The sequence below is a fragment of the Pleurodeles waltl genome, chromosome 2_2 (assembly GCF_031143425.1).
Source record: "Pleurodeles waltl isolate 20211129_DDA chromosome 2_2, aPleWal1.hap1.20221129, whole genome shotgun sequence".
Lineage (NCBI taxonomy): Eukaryota > Metazoa > Chordata > Amphibia > Caudata > Salamandridae > Pleurodeles > Pleurodeles waltl.
In genome coordinates this window covers 1,121,292,053-1,121,311,085 of record NC_090439.1, presented here as the reverse complement: position 1 = coordinate 1,121,311,085, position 19,033 = coordinate 1,121,292,053, and the positions used below count along the sequence as shown (strand labels likewise).

Below are 19,033 nucleotides of genomic sequence, written 5' to 3'. Positions count from 1 at the left end.
CTCTACTTTATCGTGACCTTGACAAAGAGCTACGTTTTAGACCATCAGCTTTGTCACAACCTCATCGTTTCTTAAGGTACACATGTGGTAAAGAAATAGTGAGGGCACACTGTGTAGACCTAGAACTGAGCCCAGAATCATGAAAAATCGCAGGCCCATATGTTTTTCTATAAGTGATATGCCAACTATTGCTAGAAGCTGTCGAAACTCTCAGGTTTGTGGTTCCATCTGCTCACGTCATATCAGGAAGCGATCCCTGCTGTATATTTGTTCAGGTGTATTTTGCTGTGGACTCCGCTCCGTTTTGGAATACTTTGTGCAAACCTGCAGAAGGGTTGTCCATTCTTTAACATATTAGTGAACAAATGTGGGCGGTAGGTGGGGAGTATAATCTTAGGGATACACCAGTTGGACCACAAACATGTCTAGTGTAATCTGTTTCCAAAAGACTATCTTCTGCCATCTACAATCCATTAGGGATCTGAACCTGATCAAATGATCCGGTTTGTAGCTGAAACGTGCTGTGTAAAGGCACAATTAAAAACATATGTTTTAGTGACTTCTGAGGTTTTTTTTCAATCAGTATGTCATTTTACTACCAAAACCCTAATTCTTCGACCGTGGTCATGGTCACAGGCGATGCACATGTCATAGGGGCTCACTGAATAGGTCGCTCAAAAGGTAGCAGTTGGAAATGTCTTTACCCCAGATCTGTGCTCTAGTTTTTTAGGTTGAGCATAAGCGTTCGACCTTGTGTATACTTTTAGTATACTTCTTATGGCTTAAAGCGATTTAATTTGTTGACTGTAGTGCCCTTTAAAAAGGCGTCCTAGCTAGTGGTCAGTTCTACCTTTTTCTCCCTCCTTTTTCTGTTTCAGAGCAGTTACCAACTACTGTATTATTCCACTTTGGTTTCTTTTTCTGTTGCTGTGACAGACTACTTGCTTATCTCTTTTATTGGGCCCATAAATCTTCTAAGGCTGTTCTGCTATTGTTAACTTCATTAGAGCTTTGTTGAAATGTGAGGCACAAATGTTTGCAAGACCTTTCATTCTGTTAACATAAAAAAAAATACTTTTCCAGCCTTATTTTCCAATTTCTGTTCAGACGTTTACACAACTCTAGATAGGGCAGCCATCTTCTCATCTCTCCCCAAGGGCTTGTGATTTCTAATGTCAGTAGTTGCCAGAGACCACCAAAACATGGCAGGAAAAGACAAAATTATGAGGCAGGGTTGGGCAATTTATATGGCAAGAAAAGTCCAGTTCTGAATTTAGAATGCCAATAGCTCTAACTCAAGAAAATGCGACACCTATTGCATTGCACATTTTTTCCCCCCCAGTTATGGCTTTCGTCAACATAAGTGGGATGATGAATAGGGGCTGTGGACCCTCAGTTTGCAATTAGCTTGTAAAATGTTTTTGCCTGAGTTTACAATCACATATAACCATTTCTAGTTAGAAATACATCCTTGAGCTCTCCCTTAGAAATAGGATACTGTATGTTCCTCGATCAGTGGTTGAACCAGCTTGTCTCCAGACTTTTCTATGCATTTAAAACCTTCACATACAGTTTACAAGCATATGTGCCAGGGGAATCAGGCTCAGCAACTGTCAGTCAAATCAACATGCAACAGAAATGCAGGATATTGACTCCTTGAGCTAATGTCATCAGAAAAGGGGCAATGTGCCTGTGGCCATGGGAAGAATTTGGGCTGGTTTTTGCACCGGGAAGCTTAAATAGTGTTGAAAAAAAAATTCTAAATAGGGGTGAATTTTTCTTTTTTTAATATTTCTTTTTATTAAACACAATGTGGCATACAATGAGCAACTCTGAGACATATAGCATAATTGTACAGATGTGTGCATCGGGACACAGAACCCACTGAGGATTAGCACAAAGGGGATAAACGTTTGCAACTTCTCTCTTCAAATCGATTTCGTCTAAACTGTCTAACCCAGTCTCACCACCACACTACTAGCACCCTGTTAGCTTCCTATCCTCCCCCCCCCCATCACATTCCATGGGTGGTTTTCCACTGGCCCCACACCTTCTCCCATTTTTTAGGGCAGCCCCAACTTTGATAGATCACCCTCTCCACCCTTTCACACCAGTCTATGTACGATACCAGGGGTGAATGATTTTGGAAACAAAAAGTGCAGTCATGCCATTAGCCTTTCTTAAGTGGCTAACAAAAGTGACATTAGTGGTATAGGAGATACTGGCGTAGACTATAAACGCCACCCAAACACTAAATCGTTATTAGCTTGCATCAGAAATTAAATGAACCCAAACAAATGCAACATGGAGATTCTCATGGCAAAGATAAGACATGCCATACTGAAGATGTACCTGCTCACTCAACAGCTCACAGACAAAGGACATTAGCAATAATTTACAAAGCTTTGAACCTTAAAAGACAGCTGGGCTCGTACCATGTCAATGGAACGTCCCAGCTTCCAAAGGGATTTAATGGAGGAAACAACAGATGCCCTGGGAACATGGACACTGAGAGGTCCTCATCAAGGCTGTGATAAAAACATGGATGCACCCTACAAGTGTATCTCATCAGAGAGGGTTAATGCAGTAGAAAGTGCTGTACAACACACTGCCAGCAGCAGAATTCCAGGCCCAAATATATTTGCCCTTCATGGACCCAACAGAGATAGAAAAAATATAGCAACAACAACTGCCATCGAACTAGGGAACAGTCCTTGGAAGGTCAAGAACAAACGCCAACCAGAAAGCCATCACACCTTCCCTCATACATGCTAAAACAGACTAAATTAAAGACAAGTGCATCAGAGTTAGAAGATTTTTGACCCTCTAACTTAAACTCCTGAACCAAGTAACTTTCAAACTTCTATTATAGCCTTATAGCCCACCATAGCGGGCCATTTACGGTCTGCTCCCGAGAGGGCCTTTAATAAGGGAGTGGGACTTTAGTGGCCGGTATTGTCCAGTTAGGGAGGCCTATAAGGCTATTCGAGCATTCCGCCGCTAGAAAGCAGAATGCTCTAATAAAACAAAGGCATCAGCCGGAGGGGATTGAAATACGCTCAGGCTCTGTGAGGCCTTTGTTCACCGCTGTTGCAGTGTGACAAACATTGGAATGTTGGAGCACCAGGCTTCTACCGGCCATTAGAAGCCACAGCACTCCATTGTCTTCAAAGGAGCTCCCAACATTCCAAGGTTCTAACAGGAATTAAAACCTATCAAGGTTTCCACAAAATGTAATCTTACCCGAGAGAATTCTCATGATTGCAATTTCTTGTCCTGGTCGGAAAGAGCGATATCCCAGTTCAGAGAGAGCTTCTAGGACCTCTCGAGGAGTCTCTGCCCAACAAATAAAGAGGAAAAGGCAGAAGTGAAGTAAAAGACAACATTTGCTAGACAATTATTTCATTTTTTTTTTAAAAAGATCTTTGGCTTGTTCTTTCAGTCAAGCTTTACACAACTAGTTTAAACACTAACACACACTAGGTTACTCGCAAATGCCTAAGCTAAACTATAACTTAAAAAGGGAAGGTTTTTACATTGGAAAGAACAAACTCTGCATGCCATTTCCTTCCCAGCTCGCACATTTTCACCAGTAACAGTACACAAGATCTGGAAACATAATCGGAGACTACAATTAGTCAAAAATGCACTCATCTGAAAAACTGATGTTTATTAGCCTCCATCTGCAGCAATCATGAGGGGAACTTCTTCATGCACAGAAATCATGGATGAGGATGTCTACCTCATTCAAAGTCTCATTGAAAACAGCATCGAACAAACTTTCAAAATAACTACACATACATAAATATAGCATTATTGTCATGATATAGTCCAAACCAATCGCAGTACCTTTGTTCAAAGTATTCGTCATGCCTAATAGTTATGTGCTCCTCGCAGTCAGCTGTAATTGTGAACATCATCTTTATCCTTGTGCTCTTACTCATGTCTGTCACTGTCAACCTAGCTTCAGATCCAAACCAGTCCTCTTTATATAGTTTTATAAATCAGGTCTTGATGCCACAGACCTTTGTCCAAAACTAGTCATTGTCACCAAGGCTTCAGCAAATCATCCAAGGCAATAACCATCCGCATGCATTCAACTCTACCTCAATCACACTAAAAACTAACATATTATTTTCACAATGTTATGAACTCAGCTTTACACACTTCCCATAGTCAAATCAAATCTTTTTCCAAGCCAATCATGTCCAATGGCTTCAACGATGTCAACAGAAAAAAAAATACACCCACAAAACTTGCAGTCATCGGTAGTAGGCTTGCCATAAAATGAAACAACACAGCTTTGCTCTCACACAGACAAATTACATGTGCGCTCATATCCAAGCTAATTCAATGCAGTGCACACAGCACAGAACCATCATCTTGGTAATAATACTAATACTCATCACACCTTTATTGACAAAACCATCAATTACTCAATCACAAAATCATCCTTCTCACTCAAATTCTCATCTTTGTCACGCTCTCATCTAAAATAATTATCATGCTTTTATGTTGATTTGTTGCATAACACCTGGAGAGATTTTTTACCTTGGACCTTTCCATTCTCTCCCAACGGGTACATCGGTTCCATGGGAGTGGGCGCCACAGGCGGCTCGTACGCTGGTCTGACTACATCAAGCGGAAGTGGCTCTTCTATTTCTTGGAGTTCCTCTTTGGAACATTCACTTCCAAAAGGTACTAAAACCAAAGACACAAGTGAATTCAGCCTGCATGTAACAAATGTATTTGTACTGCAAAGGAAACACCCAAAGTGTTCTTAAGTGGACTGTGAGGAACAGGATCTCCCCTGCATGGTGTACAGGTCTGCCCTGAGTGCCCGAATATGGTAGCTGGAACCTTGGACAACTGCTCCTGTCGTGGATTTAGCATAAAGGGCAAAGGTGGCAGCATACTGTGTTTGAGAATCCCTAGTAGATCTCATCTTTTCATCTGGGTCACTAGAGGGGAGGCCTGTTGGTCCACTCATGTAAAGTGCAACTTCTATACCCTTACCCAGTCCTTTGTGCTAACATCCAGAGTGTGTTATGCATGTTGATGTGTGTAGCCTGCTGGGTCCAAGTGAGACAGATTAATGGAGGCCAGCGGGATCCCTGCTTTTGAAGAAGATGGAGATAAAGGTTGTGCGCCTAGACAGAGGAAGTGTATTGCTCACATTACTGAAGCTGGAAGGAGGAGACCTAGACACTGAAGTGAGGGGAGGGGAGAAAGGACTTCTTTACATATTTGATGAGGCTTTTTGATTAGCAAGAAGCTACTGATTCGTCTTTCCCGAACACAGCCATTAGGCACAAGGTAAGGTTGAGGGGTGGGACTGTAGACTCGGCTGTGCGAGGTGCTGCCAGTCATTGGATTGAGCGGGTGTGCCTGAGAGACAGGCAGGGAAGACAGATCTGTGAGAACTGATTCCACTTGAGTGGTAAGAGACGGAGCTCTCAAACTGTTAGGAGATGCACTTGAGCTATATTCATGCTACTGTTATTACCTAAATATACAAGGGTGGGCCAGCCACAACCGAGGAGGGAGCCTGCAGACGTGCGGAGGGTGGCAAACTTCAGTATTGTTTGTTATTAGTCATGTGCAGTATTGCTTTCTTTCTTGAACAGATTTGAGCATTTGCTTTTTGAATTGCTGATTGATTGTTGAGCTCTGAGCTTGCGAACGCACAAAATACCTCCCTGAGAAACCTGTGCCTATTTGCCCTTGTCACAACTGAGAATCCAGGGCTGAAGGGATTGTACACGGCTTAGTTAGCAGAGCCATAGTAAGATGTACTTTGGCACATTAGAGGCAAACAACGTCAGCTCTCACAGCAGAGGCACAACAGCACCTGTATCTGCCATTTTCCCATTTACGATGGCAAAAGGAAAAAAATATTCTTCAGGCAACACATCTGGAAAGCACAACATGAGACCATAATGACCACTGGCAATGTTGAGTTTAACTCTGCACTGAACTTGACAACATGCTTTCCCACCGGGCAGCCAGACCATGTTACAAAGTTAAACTGATTCAAGATGGGAAGACGTGGGATGACCTTTGGCAAGTTCTCAGTCTTGTTTTTCCTTGAGGTTAAAGCATTGGTTGCACGTCTGCCATAGGACCTGGAGAACACAGATCTTGAAGACAGTCACAGATGCCTCATTGCCAGTAAGGCGAAGGACAAATTATATGTTACAGGCACACATACAAAAAATCTGTGAACATAAATGATGTGGGCTAAAGGTTGCGTACAGAAGTTGAATAGGCCCAGTGAAACTGCAGTCCATTGGTGGAACGCCATATTTCAGTGGAAGAGCTTGCAAGCAGAAGGGAGAAATGACTGCCAATTAAGAACGTTTGCAAAAGAGAATAATGCCACTCTAGAGCCTCCAAACATCAAAAGCCTCCCCGGGCTCTGACCCCGCTGACATGGACCACAGTGCTCAGATCATCCAGGACTGCCAGAAGTACAGGTTCTGTCCCATGACATGACTCGAAGCCGGAGTGCAAATGGTGTAGTACAGTGGAGGCCTCAGAGAAAGTAATGAGTTGTTTAACTATATGGCATTCCAGAAGCTCCTGCAGAGAAAGATTGGTCGACGATTTAACAGAAATGATTAATCAGCTTCAGAAATGGAGGATTAACTTCAGTTGTAGAGGATGGGTAGGAAACAAGCTGCAAGGACTGGGACAGTGTGCCACTTGAGAGTTCTGGAAATGGGGCAAAAGCAAAACGGTGACATCACAACAGGCTTCCACTTTTATAAGAGTCAATATATGAAGACACGATAAGAGCCAGTCCCAATGGTGCTGTGCTGTTTGTCCAGGCAAAGATTTTCAGAAACGCTAAAGAGCCTGAAGCAGCCAAACTATAAGTCACTCTACAAAGACATTAAAGGAACAAAGGTGCATTTGCTGCCAAAGTGTACCTGGATTAAGAAGTGTAGAACATGGGGAAATAGCTTCTAAAGGCACATACAGTTCAGCTGCAAACACAGTAAAACACTCAAAACCATAGTGGGGTGTATGGATAGTCAGGAAGAAGATGGATACAGCCAAAGCATTAGCCATAAGTGCGCCACTGGCTGAACCTGTTCCCCAAAGTACTGCCTTAAAAGGGTCCAAAGTTGCTTAGCAATCTCCTGGCCACCATCCACCTCACAACTCAGCCTGGCTGTTCTCAGAACCTGTACTGTGGCCCAAGTGAGGCTGCAGTCATGCCCAGGCATACTCACAGAGACAACGTGGAAATCCAGTGTGGCATATGTTGTTGAATCTTCAAGGACTTCCAGAGGCTACTTTCATTGTTGCTACACAGTGTGCCCACTATGGTGAACGGGAGTGCACCATTAAAGAGGGAATGGCCAGAAGAGAAGCACAAGAGGCCTCTCCGTACTAGATCTGACCCCAGCGCCGTGTTGTAGGCCCTAGGAACACAAGTCAGACCCGCACCCAATGGCATTAAACACCTTACTTGATGCCACAGAGCCCTTAAGGCTTGTCTGTCCTTGTCTTTAGACTCTGAACCAGAAGCAACACAAACAGCACCCCACTACAGAGCAGGTCACTAGAGGCGCCATATTAGAATGCTACATGAGCCAGCCTTTGGTCAGGTTCAGATTACTTAAATGGGAGGCTGCAGAAAATATCCTCATGAAAACAGATTAAGCTAGATATGATTGTGTTCCTACTAGTGTATCCCAAATTCATACTATCCCCTCCACTCACTGATACATTAAACAAGCGTTGGCAAAGTCAATAGGTCCCACAATGCCAGAGCTGTTAGCATGGTCAATGTGAATGTTTTTAGTCATGTTGTATAGCAGCACATCTGCTGTTGAACATGGCTGAAATTCAGGGAAAAAAGCAGTATGATGTGGCTAGCGCCGGTCAACTCATAGCGCTTTTTTGTGTGTCAGAAGGGGCGGGACAATGTACTGAACACAGGAGGGGGTGAAGAGACTGTGCATGCGCTGTCTAGCCGAGATGTGGGCTCTATCCCACTGATTGTAAACAAGTCTTGAAGGGACCTAAAAATAACCTCTCTGTAAAAACTGAAGGAGGTAACACATTCTGGATTCAGACAGCTAGCTCACAAGAAGCCGAAAGGCAAATAGCAGTTATTTCCCCACTAGTCGTAAGTCAATTCTTTTCCCGCCTGAAGGCTCGCTGTCTCCCGTGTTTGAGATAGGCCACAGCGTAATCTTCTGGGTCGAGTCCCGGAGACACTAACTTTGAGGACAGGGCAGAAAGCCTGCAGATTTAACTGCCAATAAATAAGCATGACCTCCTCCTGATGGCATTATTTTACAATAGCCCTTTCAGCCATAAAATGAAGAGGCTGGTTTTAGTGAGTGGGTCTGTGCCAGTGGTGAGATAACAGCCAGGGCATCCATGTGCTCTGTCTGCAGCCTTACTTGTTCTGCGTTTTAACAAGCGGTTAGCATTCTGTATTTGCATAATGTCCAAAAGTTTATCAAAACACACAGACTGGTCTCAGTGTGTAGAAAGCTGGCTATCTACGTATCTACCAATGTAGGGGCACACCATGCAAATATTCCAGACAACCCTTATTGGTTTACAGGGCTTAAACTAGTAATCCCAAATGCTCTTGTTGTGGTAGTGTTGTCGGGCAGTTTAGGCTTATCAAATGGTAGTGTTACGCATTTGTTGAATACACAAGTCAATAAATGACACACTTGAAGAAATTCGAGACCAATTTAGAAGATTAACATAGATTTTTATATTAATTTAGACACTAAGATCTTCAAGATCAGGTAAGTCCTTTTCGACTTAATGATTTTTAAATACACAGAAAATACAGCTGTCAGATTTGAAGCATGAGCATAGCATAGGGTCACTTGCAAATAAATGACTTGCACAACTGTTCTTCTGTCCTTAAGGTAAGTAGGGGTCGACGTTCAAGAAAGCACCAACAGTTTGAGTTTACCTGCCCTGGTGTGTCTGGGTGCAGAGGGGCTTCCAGCAGTGGTAGCCTTAAACGCTCACGTTGAGGTCAATGGGAAAAGTACCTGTAGGAAAAAGGCTGCAAGGGGGACTGGGGATCAGTCCGGCAGAACCCAAAAGGGGGCTCAGCTCTTGAGGGTCTCAAATCCACGGAGACACCGTGGGTTTCAATGGACTCGGGCTGGGGCACTCTGATACATAGGTATTTTGTCCAGCGGGCTGGTGAGTTTAGGGCTCTCGCAGTTCTCGGTGTACCTGCACAAGAGGGTAAAGAAACACAGCAAGACGACTTCTAGCGTGGAGCTGACCTCTCTCAGTTTGTGTTGCAAAAGTTAACCTAAGTGGGAAGTGTATGCCCAGATGTGGGTCCAGTGCTCACTGTGACACTAGATTCAAGCTAGCCTGGCTGAAACCAATCACAGGATGCTTGTCTCAGTCCAGGGAGGACCTGGCCAGGCAGTTCGGGCTGGACTGTTCCCATTGGAAACAGGGTCAAGACTGATTTGCATATGGCTGGGTCCAAACTGGGATGGCATGGTGAGCAAAAGAATGATGAACTAAACCCAGATCTATGACTGTGGTTGAGTGTTTGAAACGTTTCAGCACTCCGCCCATCATCCTTCTGTGTTGCTGGAATAATATTTGCAACACTAATGGAGGGCTGGATGACTGGTCTATGGACACGAAGACTCATGTGGAGTGCTGAAACACAAAAAAAAAAGTAGCTCCTAAAATGGGAGCAGTGAAAAGGTACTAGTACTTGGGAATTGCTCTGAGGGAGGGCTAAACACAAGAAGAGGCATGACGCATGTATTTCATGGGCAAACTGGAACGAAGGATACAAGAGCGATGATAGAGCGAACAAATGGCAAGTCTATGGGCAGACTGAAGCCCACTGAATTGTAAACAACATGTCTCTTTGAGACCGCGTATGAGTTGTCTAGCCGAAACCTAAAAATGGATGGCTCTCTGCTCAGCATTGGCATACCATGTACAAACCTGCATAGTCCACAGCAAGATATGCCTGACATAATATACTGCATGGGATGGCTTCCTGATATCCTAACAGCAGTACTCCTGGTATGGCAATTCTGGGATTTTAGACCACCTCTAAAATTGCTTTGTTAAGCACTTACAGGAAAAACATGTGGGATTGTGTCTCTGGTGGTCCTGGTATCAGTCTTACTACTACACAACGTGTCCTTACCATTTCTGTAGCACATGTATATCCTAAAAACCCATTAAACAGTAGTTGGTAGTGTCGAAACTTGACTCTTTGTGGGAATCTACACCTCGCACCCTAGACAGGAGCAGGACGATCGCCTGCGTGATTAATTCTCCCAGGCCACTCACTGGATTCGGTGCTGGTGAAATCAATCTAAAAAAGCAGACTGTTCGGTTCCTCATTGATTAATCTGAGAAGGTGGAGTGATGGCACCAGAAATTTAATCTATTACTCAAAGCTTGGCAGAAGCTCCCCTAAAAGTTCTTGGTCCGCTTCTTGACCACAGGAGGGTTTCATTATCCTTCAAGAAGCGACATCAGTCCAACCTGCTCTCTGACGACAAAATCCTCCTCGAAGGGGCAGCGCGTCTGCAGATGCATTTGCTGACCTTATGGTAAGGAAATGAATTCCACACATTCTGGTCCATACTGTTGCTACCCGGCCATCAATATTTCTTGGAGGCATAGACGTAGTTGCTGGGCACAAGTATCTCCGACACTAAACTCTATGTTGGAGTCTGATTGACAACAAGATTTTAGGAGTAACTGATCGTGCTCAGAACTCATGTACTTTTATACCTAACCAGAGGAGCTGGTGGAGGTGCCCTCTTGCTTTTGGCTGCAGTCCAAAGAATCAAGTGGAACGGATTATTTTAAAAAATGATGTAGATGAATGAAGACTTAACAAGGGAGGCTACAAATGATCTGCAGCAGGCCAGTCTAGTTTTCTAGTCCCCTGGCCAGAATTTTGTGGTAAATGTAAATATCAGCAATTGGTTACAATGTAACTGAGAAAGCCAATGTAGAAACAAGATAGTTTTTCACCATGATGGATTCAAGACACCTGCAGTGACACAAGTGACTGACTGTATACAGGTTCATATACAACTAACCTAGCTATAAAGCAAAAGAAAGCTCTATTTGCACAGTACAGACAGGGAGTATAAACACTTAGTAAGCCGCTGACCTTGCCACTTCTTGGTAGTCTCACAGACCTGCATGGAAAAACATCAGATGTCAAACAACAGTTTGTCTGGGAGGGCACAAATTAAGCATTGCACCACCAGTACTTTTACGCTTTGCAGGTCCAACCACTAGCTGATCACGAACAGTAGAGTGTAACTTCAACAGGTTTTTCCACTTGTTGCTAAGGTGGAGGGAATATCCAGGAGGGCTCTGTGGTGGTGAGAAGACTAACTTCTGGTAGCCAGCCCAAAGACCACCTTCCCTGCCACGGGCACATTGTAGTCCTTAAGTAAAAGCCTAACTGAAGTATTTTGGATGTTCTATAAAGAGACAAGAGACCACGCTGGGAGTCCATGGCAGAACTGGAATTATTTAATATCAGGTTTACAAGAGCTGCATCAATGTTAAGATGAACTGTGCCAGCAAACGGGGCAATGTGGGTCAAAACTAATGAATATTGATAATAAGCAGACTTTCAATACACTTGATTTGAGAATGAGATATGTAATGGCAACACATATAACACTGCGTGAAATGGGGTTGAAAAGGCACTTCCTTCCCCCACGAAGGGTGAGGAAGCGGAGAGAACAGATAGAGATTTTTGGTCTGGTTAAAGGTGACCTATATGGATAATGTATTTAATGCTTGGGGGACACAAATGAAAAATTATATAGAAAATGTAAGGTTGTAAAAGCAACATCTTAAGCACATTCTCAGTAGGAAAGCCACATTTGAGAGAGAAATATTTGAGTATACTACTTCATCCAAATCACTCAATGGAAGCACCACAACCATTCAAATGTCAACCAATTAATATAGAGATTTCTGTATTTCAATTTTATAATTTAGATTATATCACCTAGATTTGGTGAGATATCACGTAAACCTCTGTAATACTGTAGCTGGACTGTAGTAACTTGATTGCAAACACATGTAAGACTCTTTGCAGATTTTCCGGCCTGAACAGTCTCCAAAGCAATTACACCTTTGATGAAACAATGGCTTTCCATTCAGCATGCTGATGGGGAAGAGACATCTGCAGGATAATCACTTCTCATTCATCAAGGACACATGATCACCATTGTTGGGCTATTCCAGGAGCAAGTAAGCAGTTTTGGCACTTAGTGAAAACTCATCCTTTTTTAGCCCGGCTTATTTATAAATGTAGACGTACACCACAGCACCTCAGTAGTACGTGATCTGATGAGCTGAGCAGTAGGAGGGCTGCTTAGTTCTGCATGTGAAGCTATACAAGGGCCACAGCCTGAATTACCTGCCACATCCATCACAACAGAACCACTACTGAACAGCTCACCAGTGTTACCAGCATATTAGCATCAGCGACCTTGAAATTTCCATGGGGCACCTTTAAGCACAGTTCCACCAAACCTCAGGTTTGGTTCCAAACACCAACCCTGTTCCAATTCGTCATTTAATACAGCTTTGCCAAAGCCACCCAACCCTGTCTAACCCCTGCCTCACTCACCTGCACTGGTCTGCAGCTGTGTGTTTGTCAAACGAGCTACTTCCTCCAGAGTAGGCAAAACTATCTCTTCTTCCTCAACATCATCCTCCTGTGGTAGAAGAGGTGCAGCTGCTGCAGGAAACAAACACAATCACTGAGAACAACAGCAGAGCAATCACACTGGCAGCTGAAACACAACGAGGGGCAAACACCCCAGTACAGTGGTGGCAAGAGAATGGCAGGGCTACAGTTTCTAGCTGACAAAACAAAAAAGTTAAAACTAAATGTCAGTTGCAGACATAGAAATACTGTTGGCTAGTTTTGAAAGAGCGGATTAAAATTAAACTCTGCAACCAGAAGGAAAAGGAGGTTTTACCCTAAATGTTACTTTTCACCAAAGGTTGTCAAGCTCAGGTTATTGCTCTGAGGCTTTTATTCAGGTTCTGGAAATCAAGGGATACCCAGCAGTGCTCTGGTGCTTAATTTATTTACCACTTTTGTCCCAGGAACTAGGCATTATTGCACTGTGCATTTGATGCTAAGTATTCCCATTTGTGGGTTGACTTCAAAGGTAGACCGGTCAAAAAGTCACGACTCATCTTCAAAAGTTATAAGGGTTTGGCTCTTAGAAAAAAATTGCAACCAAAACTGTTCACTGACCAATAAGTTAGATCTTGCAAAACACCTCAGTCTTTTTTTCACAGCAGCAAATTGTACAAGAGTTAAAAACTATAAAACAGAAACATTAGGTCTGTACACCTTCTGAGGCTGAAATATAGTCCTAACATATTTAAAATATTTATCAGATAAGGTTCAACATGTTTGAATTGTTATCAAAAATGCCAAAAAAGAAATGGGAAAAAATAAATAAAATAAAAAAAACTGAAAAGGGTCAATAATGCAGTAACATTAGAACCAGTGGCAATATGTGCCTAAAAATGTAATTGCAAAATGTAAATAGACATTATTAACTACTTGGGTAACTTCAGCAGTGAACTGTGCATCTGGCACCTTAGTTTTGGTGTTTTGCTTGTGGAAACCAAACAAGTTCTTTGGGAACAGACAGGCCTGTCTCTGTTCTCAATTCTTAGTGGTCTTGGGTTTAAGAAGTGAACCATTTAGTTTGGAAGTAGTACCTGCAGGCATGACATACATAGGTCTTAGAAGCCTGGGGCTCCTATCTAACCCAACTTTATAAGATCAAAAGACACCTACCTTTGCCCTTGCAATCCGAGGCCCAGTGTCCAGTCTCTCCACAACGGAAGCAGGTGTCTGAGCTTCGATTAAAGTGTCTGCCACCACCTCCAAACTGCTCCCCCTTTTTCAGATACTTCTGCTTCCACATCTGTCAAGGAAAAGAGGCATCATAAAACTGGCCACACAGCACTTTTGAGGGCTAACAGACACAGCAAATGCACAGATTCAACTGTCACAATGTTTGCACAGCAACACACACATTAACTTCAGTGAACATTTGTGGATAATCCTTCAACTGCAAGCACTCCAAAGATGACAACTACTCCTTTCCAAGCACTGTTTCAGAGATGTAACCTTGACGAGAAGCAGGCTTTTACCGAAGTAGACACCATTCACATGTTGAGAACTGATACTCATAGCAATTAACCAAAATATCTCAGCGTGTACCTGTGTAGGAAGATCATTTTGCAATTTTATGCAAAATTAGGGCTTTAGCATCTTCCGAGCTCCAATGAAGACACAAAAGTGGAAGAGGTTCAATAATAGTTGGTATTGTCTTCTCCAACATTCTAATGTAACGCCTTTCTTTTCCTCCTAAATTAATGTAGAATATTTGAAACCCAGTAGGTGGGATGTTTGATTGGCATAATAGTTCTTCCTCATCCTATAATGGTCATTAAAGTCCCTCTAGTGCACTAAAGGTTACTGCCTGCGGGTGGAGTCTTTAACCACCTTCCGAGTGGGCTACAACGATCAATTGATGGATTGGTAATTATTTTTTTAACGTTTGTTTAGATAGGAAGGCTACCCTGTGTACCTCTGGCAAGCTATTGTTCATTGAGGAATTCATGGATGACAAAAGAGCTATATGATATGAGAAAACGAAGCTCACAACAAAAAGTACCCAGCCCGAGAAATCATAATAAATGGGATAAAGTGGTCCCTGACCTAAACTTAACGATACTGGATGTCACCAAGAAGCTCCTTCGTAAGATCACTAAACTCTGAGGTGACTTGCAATATATATATATATATATATCACACACAGACACACCCCTCCCCCTTAGTGGCGTTCCCCACTAGGTAGTTATAGTTAGGACCTAGTTTCTATAGAAAAAGTGTTTTCTGTTTCGCTAATAACTTTGGTGCCGTTTGATGAATCTTCACAAATTTTTCCAAGAAAATACGACACTCACTTCAGCGCCTGCCTGGAACATTTTTGGGTGATCTGAAAAGCATGGCCTAGAGAAAGGGGGTGGGGTGTGAGTATGGGGGGCAGAAATGCTTTTTCCCTTTCATTTTTCCATAGGGATTTTAAACAGCGATAGCACAGAAACCACTGGACGGAATTACACCAAATTTGGCAGAAAGCTAGGGCCTGGTTCAGAAAGCAACGTTTTCGTGATATGGTGTAAATCCTTTGAGTAGTTTTAGAAAAATTAAAGAAAACCCAAATTTGTATATACAGGGACACAAAGGCTCCGCGAACCCTCCCGATTTTGTGCTGAGATATGATTGGCTGCAAACACTTCAACAAGGAAGTGTTAGCAGCCATGTTGGGACTCGGCTTCAACAGAGACCCAGAAAAAAAAAAAAAAAAATAAGGGAAGGGGCCAGGTTAGGAACACTCTGACCTCTTAGACCCCCCTGCCCCTCCAGAAAAAAAAAAACATTTTTGGGTGTGGGGGGGGGGGGAATTTTCAGCAGACGTCGCAGTGGATCTGCCGAAAATGAAAAAAAAAAAAAAAAAAAACAAGCATGGGCTTCCGTGCGTGTTTTTTTTTTTTTAATAAGACCTGGGGTGGGACAGGTCCCGGGGGCATTGTTATTTTAATGCTGGGGGGGCACACAGCCCCCCACTGCCCCGGGGACTGCCACCTCCCCAGGGATATAGACAAATTCAATTCAGGGAGGGGGAGGAGGGGGGTGATGGGGGCAGCCCTGGGACCCGCCACCTTCCCAAGGCTTTCCTAAAATTTAAAGTAGTGGGGGTGCTGTGCCTCAACCGGTTTCAGGACCACCACCTCCCCTGGGCGTTAAACAAATATGATGGGTGGCCTGTGCGCCCCCCTCCTGCTGCCCCGGGGACCTCCACCACTCCGGGGCTTAAAACAAATACGATTGGGAGGGGGAGGGGGGGAGGGGGGGGGTAACGCGCCTCCTCCTGCTGCCCCAAAAACCAACACCTCCCCAGGGCTATAATAAAAAGAGTGAAGGGGGTCCGTTTCGGACCCCTGTAGCCCTGGGTTTAAGGTTCATACTAAAATGTGATCTCACTATTTTTAATTGACAAATACATTTTTCTTTTCAATTTGTCCAGAATATCTCATTCTAAGTATAACCATCAAAGCCTAAAAAAAACTCCCTCTCTTTCCCTTTCTTTCTCTCAATTTCTCTTTTTCAATCTCTTTCTCCCACTCATGCTCACTCAGACCCTTACTCACCCACTCACAGCCCTACTCACACCCTCACGCACCCCCTCACAGACCCAAACACTCGTGCACCCACCCACAGATCCACTCAGATCCTCACACCCAGTCACAGACCCTCTAAAACACTTATGCATCCACTCACAGACACTGACGCACCCATCAAGACACTGATGCAACCACTCACGCACCTACTCTCAAACCACTGACTCTCACAGACCCACTCACAGACCCACTGAAACCCTCAAGCACCCACTCACAGACCCACACAAACATTGACGCACCCACTAAGACACTGAGATGCACCCACTCTCAAACCCAGACAGAAACTCTCACAGCCACCCTCACCCTCAGATACACCCTCTCACATCTATTCTCACACCTAGAGAGACAGACCGCGGCCAACTCCCGCTGCACACTGCCAAAGGGCTGTGCATAGTGTGGGGTTGGCTGCAGGGTCTCGCCGCAGGCCAGGTTACATGCAGGCCTGATGGGCCCATGTTTTTTTTTGGATGCCTGGCGTGGGGGCAGATGGGACATTACAGGAAAATTCTCAGCATGCATCACACATTTGAGGTGTAATACACATACTACATGTACCAGTTAGGGTGATTTTATCATAACATCAGAGTCAAGTCATTCCCACCAGAGAGTGTATTGGTGTTTTAAATGGCAGCCATGCATGTTGAAGGAGATTTGGGTGTGATAAACTGAAAGACGGGTTTAAATTCCACCCCACCAAAAATAAAGTAACATAATGGGGAGCTGCACCCAACGGCCATTAAGTCAAGGGAGCCATGGGTTGAAAAGGTTTGGGAATCACTGACGTAGGATATCATTCATTTAACTGTTTGATTTGCATGTTTTTACCATTATATGCTCCCCTCAAACAAGTATTGTTCTCTAGGTTTGCACTTCAAAATAAAATGAGTTACTTACTTGTAACTGCAGTTATCCAGTATTGGTGTCTTTCATAGATTCACATGCTTGAATCCTTCCCTGACGTCGAAGTGGGAGTCCCACGGTATCATAGAAAGCAGTATGCAACAACCACATAGGCTATGACGACAGCAGGCCTTGAATTCACTAGCCTATCTATGTCCTTTTAAAAAAGGACCAAATAAGGTGACAGCACCTTCTAGAACACTCCCAAGAGAGGCTCTCTCCCTCAGATCTTCAGCACTTGGGTAAGTTATACATCATGAGGCTATAAGGAGAGCCTTTAAGGGGAGGAAGGTGGGTCTCATATGAATCTATGAAAGATACCAATACTGGATAACTGCAGTTACAGGTAAGTAACTAATTTTCTTATCCAGTATTGGATGTTTCATGGATTCACATGCTTGAATCGGAATAACCTAATTCAAAACTACATTGCCCCATCTGGAAACAGTTTCTCATTAAGAAAGATCAGTTATTGATCCATACAGAATTCAAATCATACATTAACCATGCAGCATAACATAACAAATAATCAAACAGACAAAAAACATGAATTACTCCATATAAGAAAATATACAATTTTTAATTATTGATTTCACAATTTTGAAAAAATAGACCAATCTAAATTCCCCTACCACAATAAAGCAAAAAAGACAGAAAAAGTTCAAAAATAAAGTCCTTGTGATTAAAGACATGGAAACCAGCAATCTATCTGCAACATTGATACGAAATAAAAAACCCCAAAACTTAGTTTAAAAGGCGTGTTGGTTGACCATTACGCAGTTAAATAGATCTCATTTCAACCGGGTAGCGTTCCCCTAGTTCACATTGTCCTCTGATGGACTTCGTAAACCAATCCACGCTAAAACATAATCATCAACGTTTCGACCCGACGCCAGCAATAGGGCCAACTCTGGGCTCCAAAGTGGGTCTTTATCAGGACTTAAAGGTAAGAGGAAAACCCATAGGATTCAGTCTATGGAAAAATAGAGGCTCCAACTTCAGATGTATACTCCACCCTCACTGAGGCCCTTGTTCGTTTGAGGGATCCTAAGGAATTGATGGTGAATGCATTCCTAGAGGGATGGATGCCCTGCTTAAATTTTTTGGGGAGGAAGGCAATGAATTCAGAGGAAATTTCCACGCTATAGATATAAGACATTTTGGGACTATTCTGAAAAAGTTTACATCTGAAGCTGGAGCCTCTATTTTTCCATAGACGGAATTCTATGGGTTTTCCTCTTACCACTGAATCTTGATGCCTTGTCGCCCAGTCCTGTAAGACAGTAATAATTGATCAGTCTTGCGAATGGTTTTAGTGCGTTGGAGACAGAACCTAAGACATCTCTTAACATTCAAGGTGTGGAGAGATCTTTTTGCTGGTGTTGTTGGATTGGGAAAGAGAACGTACCGAGAATAACTGGTTGATTGAGATGAAACTGAGAGGGAACCTAAGGAATTAATTTTGGATTTGTTCTGAGAATGATGAAATCCTCTGTGAAGCACAGGAAAGGCTTTTGCATAGTGAAAGCTTAGATCTCACTAACTCTTCTGGTGGAAGCAATTGCTATTAAGAAGACCACTTTCCAAGTAAGAAACTTCACATCAGCTCTGTGAATAGGTTCAAATGGGGGTTTCATTAATTGTGAGAGAACAATGTTAAGGTGCCATTCTGGAGGAGGTGCCGTTACTGGAGGAAAAGCCCTGAACAAACCCGTCATGAATTGCTTAATTAGTCGTGATGAGCAAAGAGATACTGTGTCTCAAGACTGTCTCTATGTAGAAATTGCTGCTAAATGTACCTTTACTAAGCAATGAACGAGCCCAGACTTCACAAGCA

General features: G+C 43.2%; 1 protein-coding gene across 3 annotated transcripts in view; it reads right to left on the bottom strand.

Annotated features, from left to right (window-relative positions):
- The window catches only part of RECQL4 (RecQ like helicase 4), a 235,129-nt gene that overhangs the window by 154,188 nt on the left and 61,908 nt on the right, over positions 1-19,033 (bottom strand). For 2 of the 3 annotated variants that reach the window (XM_069220936.1, XM_069220937.1), the window contains exons 8-11: positions 13,841-13,970; positions 12,647-12,757; positions 4,552-4,701; positions 3,244-3,336 (exon numbers count right to left, since the gene is read on the bottom strand). In XM_069220936.1, the coding sequence (XP_069077037.1) occupies positions 3,244-3,336; positions 4,552-4,701; positions 12,647-12,757; positions 13,841-13,970 (484 nt within the window). The remainder of the gene's footprint in view (positions 1-3,243; positions 3,337-4,551; positions 4,702-12,646; positions 12,758-13,840; positions 13,971-19,033) is intronic. The other variant, XM_069220938.1, reaches the window with a different exon arrangement.